Raw genomic sequence first — 12,829 nt, forward strand, 5'->3', positions numbered from 1 at the left:
TTAATCAAGAATCTATCTCTGCATTAAAAATATCCATTGATTTAGCCTCCACAGCAAAGAATTCCACAGATCCACCACCCTCTGACTAAAGATATTTCTCCCCCATCTCCTTCCTAAAGGAACGTCCTTTAATTCTGAGGCTATGGCCTCTGATCCTAGACTCTCCCACTAGTGCAAACATCCTCTCCACATCTACTCTATCCAAACCTTTCACTATTCGTTAAGATTCAATGAGGTCCACTCCACGCCTCATTCTTCTAAGCTCCAGCAAGTACAGGCTGTCAAACTCTCATCATATGTTAATATTGAGTCAAACTGAAAGCAACGACTGCTTGAAGATAGACACAAAAAGCTGGAGTAACTAAACAGGACAGGCAGCATCGCTGGGACGATGATGTAGAGAGATATAGAACAAATGAATGGAAAATATGCAAAAAAAAGTGACAATGATAAAGGAAACAGGTCATTTTTAGCTGCAGCTAGGTGAGAACGAAAATCTGATGTGACATTGGACCCACAACAATCACAATCACTGCAATGTGTATTTCCCTTTTTAGACAGGTTTTCTGTCAGTCGAAACTTCCCCAGTGGCTAGTGTCATCTAGCTGGTTGAACAGTAAATCATTGAAATAATTTTTCTCAGACAGCATTCCAAAAGGATGAAGTGCATTTTTCAATTACATTTTTAAACATTTGACAGAGTGCTAAATAAAGATCAGAACATACATGCATGATTAGACAATAGACAATAGGTGCAGGAGGAGGCCATTCGGCCCTTCGAGCCAGCACCGCCATTCAATGTGATCATGGCTGATCATTCTCAATTAGTACCCCGTTCCTGCCTTCTCCCCATAACCCCTGACTCCGCTATCCTTAAGAGCTCTATCCATCTCTCTCTTGAATGCATTCAGAGAATTGGCCTCCACTGCCTTCTGAGGCAGAGAATTCCACAGATTCACAACTCTCTGACTGAAAAAGTTTTTCCTCATCTCAGTTCTAAATGGCCTACCCCTTATTCTTAAACTGTGGCCCCTGGTTCTGGACTCCCCCAACATTGGGAACATGTTTCCTGCCTCTAACGTGTCCAACCCCTTACCAATCTTATACGTTTCGATAAGATCTCCTCTCATCCTTCTAAATTCCAGTGAATACAAGCCTAGTTGCTCCAGTCTTTCAACATATGATAGTCCCGCCATTCCGGGAATTAACCTAGTAAACCTACGCTGCACGCCCTCAATAGCAAGAATACCCTTCCTCAAATTTGGAGACCAAAACTGCACACAGTACTCCAGGTGCGGTCTCACTAGGGCCCTGTACAACTGCAGAAGGACCTCTTTGCTCCTATACTCAACTACCCTTGTTATGAAGGCCAACATTCCATTGGCTTTCTTCACTGCCTGCTGTACCTGCATGCTTTCTTTCAGTGACTGATGCAAAGGACACCCAGATCTCGTTGGGACACCCTGTTCCTAACTTGACACCATTCAGATAATACTCTACCTTCCTATTCTTACCACCAAATTGGATAACCTCACACTTATCCACATTAAACTGCATCTGCCATGCATCCGCCCACTCACACAACCTGTCCAAGTCACCCTGCAACCTCATAGCATCTTCCTCACAGTTCACACTACCACCCAGCTTTGTATCATCTGCAAATTTGCTAATGGTACTTTTAATCCCTTCATCCAAGTCATTAATGTATATTGTAAATAGCTGCGGTCCCAGCACCGAGCCTTGCGGTACCCCACTAGTTACTGCCTGCCATTCTGAAAGGGCCCATTTATCCCCACTCTTTGCTTTCTGTCTGTCAACCAATTTTCTATCTATGTCAGTACCCCACCTCCAATACCATGTGCTCTAATTTTGCCCACTAATCTCCTATGTGGAACCTTGTCAAAGGCTTTCTGAAAGTCAAGGTACACCACATCCGCCGGCTCTCCCCTATCAATTTTCCTAGTTACATCCTCAAAGAATTCCAGAAGATTAGTCAAGCATGATTTCCCCTTCGTAAATCCATGCTGACTCGGAACAATCCTGTTACTACTATCCAAATGCTCCGCAATTTTGTCTTTTATAATTGACTCCAGCATCTTCCCCACCACTGATGACAGACTAACTGGTCTATAATTTCCTGTTTTCTCTCTCCCTCCTTTCTTAAAAAGTGGGACAACGCTGGAGCCAGCGCTGCCCTCGCAGCTGCGGCTTGCCTGCAGTCCGTTTGTCTTTTGTGTTTTTTGTTGTTTTTGTCTGAATTGTAGTTTTAATATGGTGTAGTGTTTGTATGTTATGTTGGGGGGGGGGGGTGGGAGGGAACGGGAACTGTAAAATTCTCTCTCCCGAACGGAGACGCGACCTTTGTTTCTGTGTCGTGTCTCCGTTCCCGCTGCGGCCTACCATCGGCCATGCACTTGGGACCACCTGGGGCTCTGGTTCGCAGAGCCCGCGGCCCGGACTCACCATCTGCGGCGCTGGCTGCCTTCGGAGGCTGCGGGAGCGGCTGCGACTCGTCTCCGGAGGCTTCGGCGCATGCCGCGTGGACGTCGGAAGCCCGCAGGCCCCTGGGTGGGGGCCGACATCGGGAGCTCCAGCAGTGGCAGCGTCTTCGCCCGCCCCGAATCGCGGGGCTTGGGTCGGCCCGCCGCGGACCTTTCACCGTCCGGCGCGGCCTAAAATAGGCCGCGGGATTTTCTCCGCCAGGGGCTTCAATGTCGGGAGCCCCGACCGCCCCGACGTGGCAACTCCAACAGCCCATCCGCGGGAGAAGACGGCAGAGGAAGAGAAAAATACATTCTGGCCATCCATCACAGTGAGGAGGGGACTGGAGGAGACTCACTGTGATGGATGTTTCTTTTGTTTGGTGTTTGTCTATGATTGTATGTGTTACTGCATTTTTATTGATTATTCTTATTGGTCTTATTGTTGAACTGCGGGTAATATTTCATTTCACTACACATTTATGTGTATGTGACAAATAAACGACTATTGACTATTGATTGACATTAGCTACCCTCCAATCCACAGGAAATGATCCTGAATCTATAGAACATTGGAAAATGATCACCAATGCGTCCACAATTTCTAGCGCCACCTCCTTAAGTACTCTGGGATGCAGACCATCAGGCCCTGGGGATTTATCAGCCTTGAGTCCCATCAGTCAACCCAACACCATTTCCTGCCTAATGTGGATTTCCTTCAGTTCCTCCGTCTCCCAAGAATCTCTGGCCACTAAAACATCTGGGAGATTGCTTGCATCTTCCTTAGTGAAGACAGATCCAAAGTACCGGTTCAACTCGTCTGCCATTTCCTTGTTCCCCATAATAAATTCCCCCGCTTCTATCTTCAAGAGACCCACATTTGCACTTGACTATTTTTTTCCTCTTTTCATACCTAAAAAAGCTTTTACTACCCTCCTTTATATTATTGGCTAGTTTACCCTTGTACCTCATCTTTTCTCCCCGTATTGCCTTCTTAGTCATCTTCTGTTGCTCTTTAAAAGTGTCCCAATCCTCTGGCTTCCCACTCTTCTTTGCTTTGTTGTACTTCTGCTCTTTTATTTTTATGCTGTCCTTGACTTCCCTTGTTAGCCACGGGTGTCTCTTACTCCCCTTGGAATCTTTCCTCCTCTTTGGGATAAATTGATCCTGCAACTTCTGCATTATTCCCAGGAATACCTGCCATTGCTGTTCCACCGTCTTCCCTGCGAGGGCCTCCTTCCAGTCAATTCTGGCCAGCTTCTGCCTCATGCCTCTGTAATCCCCTTTGCTATACTGTAATACTGACACTTCCGATTTTCCCTTTTCCCTCTCAATTTGTAGAGTAAAACTTATCATATTGTGATCACTGCATCCTAATGGCTCCTTTACCTCGAGTCCCCTTATCAGATCAGGTTCATTACACAACACTAAATCCAGAATTGCCTTCTCCCTAGTAGGCTCCAGTATTAGCTGTTCTAAGAATCCATCTCGGAGACACTCCACAAACTCCCTTTCCTGGGGTCCATTACCAACCTGCATGTTGAAATCTCCCATAACCACCGTAGCATTACATTTGCGACATGCCAATTTTAGCTCCTCATTCAACTTGCACTCTATGTCGAGGCTACTGTTTGGGGTCTGTAGGTAACTCCCATTAGGGTCTTTTTACCCTTACAATTCCTAATTTCTACCCATACTGATTCTACATCTCCTGATTCTATGTCACCCCTTGCAAGGGAGTGAATATCGTTCCTCACCAACAGAGCGACCCCACCCCCTCTGCCCACCTGTCTGTCTTTTCTATATGTTGTGTACCCCTGAATATTCAGTTCCCAGACCTGGTCCTCTTGTAGCCATGTCTCAGTGATTCCCACAACATCATACTTGCCAATGTCTAACTGAGCCTCAAGCTCATCCATTTTATTTCTTATACTTCTCGCATTTAAATACAACACTTTAATTTCCGTATTCAGCTCCCCTTTCACACCGGTCACAATTGGCCCTGACCTTACTCTCTTATCCCTTCTAGAACTTCCTTCCCCATTCATTCGAGAGTCCTTTGCAATTTCTCCTGTATTTGCTTCCCCTTTAACTCCATCTCCATATTCCCAGTTTGTCAACCCCTCCCCCCCACTACTTAATTTAAAGCCACACTTGTAGCACTAGCAAACCTACCTGCCAGAATGTTGGTCTCCCTGCTGTTAAGGTGTAACCCGTCCCTTTTGTACAGGTAAAACGTTCTACATAAATATCATTCTTTTATCAGAGATCTCCGGTTTCCTCCCACACTCCAAAGACGTGCAGGTTTGCAGGGTAATTGGCTTGGTGTATGTGTAAATTGTCCCTAGTGTGTGTAAGATAGTGTTAATGTGCGCGGATCGCAGGTCGGCGTAGACTCGGTGGGCCGAAGGGCCTGTTCTGCACTGTATCTCTAAACTAAACTAAAACTAAAGAAGAAGCCCGGGCTCCCCTCATAGACGAGACCTTACATCCCAGGCAACATCCTGGTGAAGCTCCTCTGCACCCTCTCCAGTGCAGGAACGTCCTTCCTACAGTATGACTCTTCGGATCATTCACCTTGTTGTGGTGAAGAGGCTTGCGTGCCCCCATGACTCCAAGAGCGATGCCGTCGGAAGCACTGGCTTCTGGTAGGGCCACCCATAGCGGTAAGGTCGAGGATGAGGGTCCAGACTAAGAACGATCCAACGTACAAGACCTCAAAGGCGGACCAGGCGGACAAAGTTATCTTGAACTCAACGCCTGTGAAGGCGGATGAAGGCTGCAACAAACCTATCAGCTCCAATCATCTTGGTTCCCTTGCCATTTGAATTAGTTGATTGATTTGTGAAGGACCGTGTGGTTGGAGTGCAACATCAAGTACAGGTTAAACAAACACACACAAAGGCGTCTTTGTTCTGACATCGGAACGTAGACCATCATCCTCAACCTCGAGGGATAGCCACGACAACAGTGTGACAATCAGAACTACAGTACTCTGGCTGCAACCTATTACTTTACGGGTAGGCCATTTAGAACTGAGATGAGGAAAAACTTTTTCAGTCAGAGAGTTGTGAATCTGAGGAATTCTCTGCCTCAGAAGGCAGTGGAGGCCAATTCTCTGAATGCATTCAAGAGAGAGCTAGATAGACCTCTTAAGGATAGCGGAGTCAGGGGGTATGGGGAGAAGGCAGGAACGGGGTACTGATTGAGAATGATCAGCCATGATCACATTGAATGGCGGTGCTGGCTCGAAGGGCTGAATGGCCTCCTCCTGCACCTATTGTCTAAAGCTGTACCCTAACCTCCAGTCTCTTATATGCTCTACCCTTCTTATTGAAGGCAATTATCCCAGATGCAGTTGCCTGTAGGGATCCTTAGCTTTGTACATCAAGGTTCCTTTGCACCTCATTGCTTCCTAGAATCCGACCAATATGTATGTCCTACTTTGGGCCTTGTTTTTGTTTTTGCACTGGATTGAGTTTATTTTATTGTACTTTTTTTGTTTGTGTTATCTATTGAGCGCTGTGTTTACAAACCTGTAGTGATGCTGCTGCGAGAAATAATTCCATTGTTCCGTTTTGGGACATATGGCAATAAAACACTTTTGACATTATACTAAACAATTTTTTTTAGTTGTCTCAACATTTATGCTGACAAGTCTTGGTTGCTTCCAAAATCTTCCAACTATATCATTGCCGTACCATCAAAATGCACCATGCTTTCAAAGTAAATTTATGAATGTCACACAACTGATGCCAACTCTGCCATTTTGCACCACTCATCGCCAATGAAAGATTTGCTGCTGCAGTGATCATGGCAAAACACCTTCCCAATGTTCAAAACACAAAACAATAGAGTGACCGGACGGGTCAAGCAGCAGCATCTGTGAAGGGAATAGACAGACAATGTTTCAAGTCAACCTGTAAAAGGGCCCCAACCAGAAACATCACCTATCCATTCCCTCCACGGACGCTGACTGACCCGCTGAGTAACTTCAGCAAATATGTGTCATACTCAAGATTCCAGCGTCTGCATATCAATAGACAATAGGTGCAGGTGTAGGCCATTCGGCCTTTCGAGCCAGCATCCCCATTCAATGTGATCATGGCTGATCATCCACAATCAGTACCCCGCTCCTGCCTTCTCCCCATACCCCCTGACTCCGCTATCTTTAAGAGCTCTATCTAGCTCTCTCTTGAAAGCATCCACGGCCTTCTGAGGCAGAGAATTCCACAGATTTACAACTGTCTGACTGAAAAAGTTTTTCCTCATCTCCGTTCTAAATGGCCTACCCCTTATTCTTAAACTGTGGCCCCTTGTTCTGGACTCCCCCAACATTGGGAACATGTTTCCTGCCTCTAACCCTTCCAATCCCTTAATAATCTTATATGTTTCAATAAGATCCCCTCTCATCCTTCTAAAGGAAGGATTTAGAAGGGTTCTAAATCCTTTGACAGGGCGGATACAAGCCCAGTCGCTCCAGTCTTTCAACATACGACAGTCCCGCCATTCCGGGAATTAACCTAGTGTACCTATGCTGCACGCCCTCAATAGCAAGAATGTCCTTCCTCAAATTTGGAGAGGAACTCAGCGGGTCAGGCAGCATCAGAAGAAGGGTCTCGACCTGAAACGTCACCCATTCCTTCTCTCCAGATATGCTGCGTGTCCCGCTGAGTTACTCCAGCATTTTTTGTCTATCTTTGGTGTAAACCAGCCTTTGCACTTCCTTCAAACATAAAGCTCTGATGCTTTTGAGTCATCTAACTAGTGGATGGAAATGGTTTGATTCCAGATGAGGAGGAACCCAGCGGTATGAATATTGATTTCTCTAACTTCAAGTAACCGTTGCATCCCCTCTCTCTCCATCCCTCCCCCACCTTAATTGTACTTTCCCCAGAGATGCTGCCTGACCCGCTGAGTTACTCCAGCTTTTTGTGTCTATCTTGGGAGGAAACAGTTTGATACAGAAGTGATAAATCACTTAATCATGATACTCACTTAAATTTATAGCTTTCTCGTTTGTTATTTATAAATCCATCCGCTGCATCATGTGGCACCACAAACTCCAACACTGAGCTTCCATTGTCTTCGTCCAATGAGTAAACCTGTAATAGACAAGTGTTCATAAGTCATAGCAGCAGAATCAGGCCATTCGGCCCATCAAGTCCACTCCGCCATCTAATCATAGCTGATCGATCTTTTCCCTCTCAACCTGATTCTCCTGCCTTCTCCCAATAACCTCTTATCAAGAATGTATCAATCTCTGCTTTAAAAATATCCATTGACTTGGCCTCCATTGCCATCTGTGGCAATGAATTCCACAGATTCACCACTCTCTGACTCAAGAAATTCCTCCTCGTCTCCTTCCTAAAGGAACGTCCTTTTATTCTGTGGCTGTGCGCTTATAGTCTTTGATTCTCCCACAAGTGGAAACATCCTCTCCACATCCACTCTATCCAGGCCTTTCACCCGTAGGTGTCAATGAGGTCCCTCCTCTGAATAATAATTGGACCAGCGTGTATATAACAGCAAAAGGAGGGAATTTTAATTTCAATTATCTCTTCCACCTGGAGGAATTGGAATACCTCCTGCAGGAATGAAGAAACAGATGCACTGACCACATTTATAATGCACTGCCGTGAGGTTTCGAGAACGATGAATTAAGTTTGTAAAAACTAGAAACTGCAGAAGCTGGACACATCTACAAAGGAGAACACAAAGGGCTGGAGCAACTCAGCGGGTCGGACAGCATCCCCAGGGAATGTGAACAGACGACGTTTCTGGTCGGTACCCTTCTCCAGTCTGATTCAGCAACCTCCTGCATATGAACTTTGTTCATTTTAAGCTGGCATAGACAGAGTGGGCTGAATGGCCTGATTCTGCGCTGTGCTTTTCTGAAAGGTTCTAGAATTCACATTGAATTATCTTACCTGGACGGTCCAGTTGCCATTTATGAATGAATGCTTTATTGACAGTGAAATAGTCGCCACATAAAAGGCGCTGACAAAGTTACAAAGTCGAGCGGCAGGTCCTCCTTCTCCCCCCCGCCCGCCCCACAGTATCATTTCCCCGTGGTCCATCATCGTCCGTCAGTCAGCCCACTCATCGACACCGGGTCCGCTCCTGACGCCTCCGGCTCTGTCAGCCGCGGGCTCCGTCGACCCGCAGGGGTCTGACTCCGACCCGCGAGGCACAGGCTCTGGTCCGTAAGGCTCCGGCACGGGCTCCAGCCCGCAATTTTCCACGGTCTCCTGGGAGGCGCCTGCGACATATCCGTGAGGCTACACCGCCGACGTGAGGGTCCACCACTGCCAGCGAGGCTTCAACGCAGCCAGAGATTCACTGCTGCCGAGGCTTACCGCCGTCGCGAGGCTACACTGTCACCGAGGCTCCAGCACCATCACGAGGCTCCACCGCCGCCGGGGCTCGCCACCGTCGCCAGGGCTCACCACTGCCGGCGTGCATCGCCACTGCGAGGCTCCACCACCGCGAGGCTCACCACCACCCTTCTACCTTCGCATTGCCGCCGCGAGGCTCACCACCGCTGCGATGCTCCAGCACCGCCGAGGCTCAAAACTGCCGCGAGGCTCCACCGCTGCGAGGCTCCACCACTGCGAGGCTCCACCACCGCGAGGCTCCACCGACCCAAAGCAGGCTTCGCTGCCGGACCTCACCCTGGCATCCTGGGAGGCGTCTGCCGCTGCAGCCTCCTGGGCCAGGTTGGGCAAGGTTCCAAAATCGTCAATGAGGTAACTGGTGTCCATTGGTGCTGATTGAATATCGGCTTGAACACAGAGAACAGGCCCTTCGGCACACCATGTCCATGCTGACCAGCGATCACCCCGTACACGAGCACCATCCTGCTGCAGAAACTGGTGGACTCCACCCGGTCCATCACATGCACCGGGCGTGTAGATGCCGCCATCTTGGGTAGATGCGCCAAGATGGCGGCATCTATCATTAAGAATGCCCACCATCTGGGCCTTGCCCACTTCTCACTGCTAATGTCGGGCAGGAGGTACACAAGCCTGAAGTCCCACACCAACATGTACAGGAACACTTACTTTCCTACAACCATCAGGTTCTTGAACCCACCCGCACAACCCTAATCCTAACTTTACAACCATCTCTTGCACTACCACAATCTTGTTTTCTAATCGTGTCTTACACCAGAATTTTGATTCTCAGTCATTTTCTTTTCACTGTCATGTAGAATTTATTTATAATTTTCATGTGTTATCTGCGTCTGTGTGCGCAACCTGGCACGGTGGTCCATCAGGTAGAGTCACTGCCTCATAGCGCCAGACCCCCAGGTTTGATCCTGACCTCGGCTGCTGCCTGCGCGTGGAGTTTGCACGTTCTCCCTGTGACCACGCGGGTTTCCTCCGGGTGCTCCGGTTTCCTCCCACATCCCAAAGACGTGCGGGTTTGAGGTTAATTGGTTCTCCCGATGGCCGCGTGGGGTTCCCCTGTGACGCTGCTGCAAGCAAGATTTTCATCGCACCTGTACCTCATCATCATCATCATCATCATCATATATATACAGCCGGAAACAGGCCTTTTCGGCCCTCCTAGTCCGTGCCGCCCAGCGATCCCCGTACATTAACACTATCCTACACCCACTAGGGACAATTTTTACATTTACCCAGCCAATTAACCTACAAACCTGTACGTCTTTGTGCACACGACAATAAACTCGCCTCAACATGACGGGACCTAATGTGAGGGTGTAGTGCAGGAAGGGGTGCAGGGGAAGGATTGGAGGGGTGTGCAGGGTGCAGGAAGGACGGGGTGCAGGGGGGAGGATGAGGAATGGGAGAGGCGGAGGGGAAGGAGGGGAAGAGGAATGGATGGGGGGGGGCGGAGGGGCGAGGGAAAGAGGGAGAGGGGGCGGAGGGGAAAGGAGGGAGAGGGGGCAGAGGGGAATGGGGAGCAGAGGGGAAGGTGGAGCGGAGGGAGCGGGGGGGGGCAGAGGAGGGGCCATGGAGGGGATTGTGGCGGGGGAAGCACAGAAGGGGGGATTGTGGCGGGGAAGCGCAGAAGGGAAGGGGAAGGGGGAAGAGGGGTGCATTTTATGTCTATCTTAGGGTAGAAAGTGTGGGGGCAGAGGAAAGAATAGAGGGGCGGGAGGGGTAGGTTGGAAGGGGGGGGGACTCCCACTCTCCCCCTCCCCCTTTCTCTCCCTCTCCCCTTCCCCCTCTCTCCTCTCACCCTCTTTCTCCCCTCCCCTCCTTCTCCCCCCTCTATCTACCTATATCTCCCCACCCTCCCTCCTCCCCCTCTCTCCTCCCCTCCTTCCTCCCCCCTCTTCCCCCTCTCTCTACCCCCTCTCTCTACCCCCCTCCTCTCTCCCTCCCTCTCCTTCTCCCTCCACCTCTCTCCCCCCTTGCTCTCCCCCTCCCTCCTCTTCTTCCCCCTTCCCCTCTCTCCCTCCCCCCTCACCCTATCTCTTCCCTCCCCCCCCCCCCCTCCTCTCCCCCCCCCTCCTCTCCCTCTCCCCCCCCCTCTTCCCTCTCCCTCTCCCCTCTCACTCTCCCTCTCTCCTCTCCCTCTCCCTCTCCCCCCCTCCCTCTCCTTCTCCCTCCACCTCTCTCCCCCCCTTGCTCTCCCCTCCCTCCTCTTTCCCCTTCCCCTCTCTCCCTCCCCCTCACCCTATCTCTCCCTCCCCCCTCTCCCTCTCCCTCTCCCTCTCCCTCCCCTCTCCCTCTCCCTCTCCCCTCTCCCTCTCCCTCTCCCTCTCCCTCTCCCTCTCCCTCTCCCTCTCCCTCTCCCTCTCCCTCTCCCCCCCTCTCCCTCTCCCTCTCCCCCCCTCTCCCTCTCCCTCTCCCTCTCCCTCTCCCCCCCCCTCTCCCTCTCCCCCCCCCTCTCCCTCTCCCTCTCCCCCCCTCTCCCTCTCCCTCTCCCTCTCCCTCTCCCTCTCCCTCTCCCTCTCCCTCTCCCTCTCCCTCTCCCTCTCCCCCCCCCTCTCCCTCTCCCCCCCCCTCTCCCCCCCTCTCCTCTCCCCCTCTCTCCTCTCCCTCTCCCCTCTCCCTCCCTCCCTCTCTCCCTCACCGTGGGTCTGCGGCAGGGCCGGAGCCGCCCAAACACGCGGATCGTTTGCTTCACCATCGCCGCCCGGGCGCCGTCACCCCGGCAACCGCCCGCCCCGCCCCGTCGTCACCCCGGCAACGGCGCGGCCCCGTCGTCACCCCGGCAACGGCGCGGCCCCGCGCACCCCGGCAACCGCCCGCCCCACCGTCACCCCGGCAACTGCCCGCCCCGCCCCGCCCCGCGCACACCCCGGCAACCGCCCGCCCCGCGCACAGCCCGGCAACGGCGCAGCCCCGCCCCGCGCACCCCGGCAACGCTCGCTCACTGGCTGCCCGTGCAGCGAATGCACGGCTATGCAACGCCATAGTTAATGCACGGCTGTGTGCAACACCACAGTTAATGCACGGCTATGTAATGCCATAGGTAATGCACGGCTGTGTGCAATGCCACGGTCAATGCACGACTGTAAAACATCACAATGCATAACTATCATCACAGTTAATGCACGGCTTTGCAACAACCACAGTTAATGCATGGCTGTAAAACGTCACAATTAATACACGGCTGTGCATCATCACAGTCAATGCACGGCTTCGCAAAATGGAGCAATTGATGCAAAGCTGTAAAATATCACAGATAATGCACGACTGTAAAACATCACAGTCAATGCATGGCTTTGCAACACCACAGTTAATGCACGACTTTGCAACACCACAGTTAATGCATGGCTGTAAAACATCACAGTTAATGCATGGCTGTAAAACATCACAGTCAATGCATGGCTGTGCATCATAGTCAATGCACGGCTTTGCGACACCACAGTTAATGCTTGCCTGTAAAACATCACAGTTAATGCACGGCTGTGCAAAACGGTGCAATTGATGCATTGCTGTAAAATATCACAGTTAATGCAAGGCTATAAAACATCACAGTTGATGCACGGCCGTGCAACACCACAGTTAATGCATGGGGTAAAACATCACAGTTAATGCATGGCTGAGAAACGTCCCAGTTCATGCACGGCTGTAAAAAGGCACAATGCATGGCTGTAAAAAACAATGCTGTTAATGCACAGCTGGAGCACATCGCCATTAATGCATTTCTATAACACGTCACGGTTAACGCATTGCTATAAAATAACGCAGTTAATATATTGCTGCAAAACAACACGGTTAATGCTTTGCTATAAAACAACATAGTTAATGCAAAAGCGTAGAAACAAGGAACGTATGTAGTGTAGTGATGTAATTGTAATGCTGGTTTACATAAAAGTGCTGGAGTAAATGGCTGTAAAACGACCAACACCATCCCATATAGTT

The 12,829-nt window shown here is 50.2% G+C and overlaps 1 protein-coding gene across 2 annotated transcripts in view; it reads right to left on the reverse strand.

Moving 5' to 3' along the window:
* The window catches only part of kif6 (kinesin family member 6), a 466,382-nt gene extending 454,752 nt beyond the window's left edge, over window positions 1-11,630 (reverse strand). For both annotated transcript variants that reach the window (XM_078398770.1, XM_078398768.1), the window contains exons 1-2: window positions 11,532-11,630; window positions 7,479-7,585 (exon numbers count right to left, since the gene is read on the reverse strand). In XM_078398770.1, the coding sequence (XP_078254896.1) occupies window positions 7,479-7,585; window positions 11,532-11,588 (164 nt within the window). In that variant the 5' untranslated portion in view covers window positions 11,589-11,630. The remainder of the gene's footprint in view (window positions 1-7,478; window positions 7,586-11,531) is intronic.
* Between the last annotated feature and the right edge of the window lie 1,199 nt (window positions 11,631-12,829).

The sequence above is a fragment of the Rhinoraja longicauda genome, chromosome 5 (assembly GCF_053455715.1).
Source record: "Rhinoraja longicauda isolate Sanriku21f chromosome 5, sRhiLon1.1, whole genome shotgun sequence".
Classification (NCBI taxonomy): Eukaryota; Metazoa; Chordata; class Chondrichthyes; order Rajiformes; family Arhynchobatidae; genus Rhinoraja; species Rhinoraja longicauda.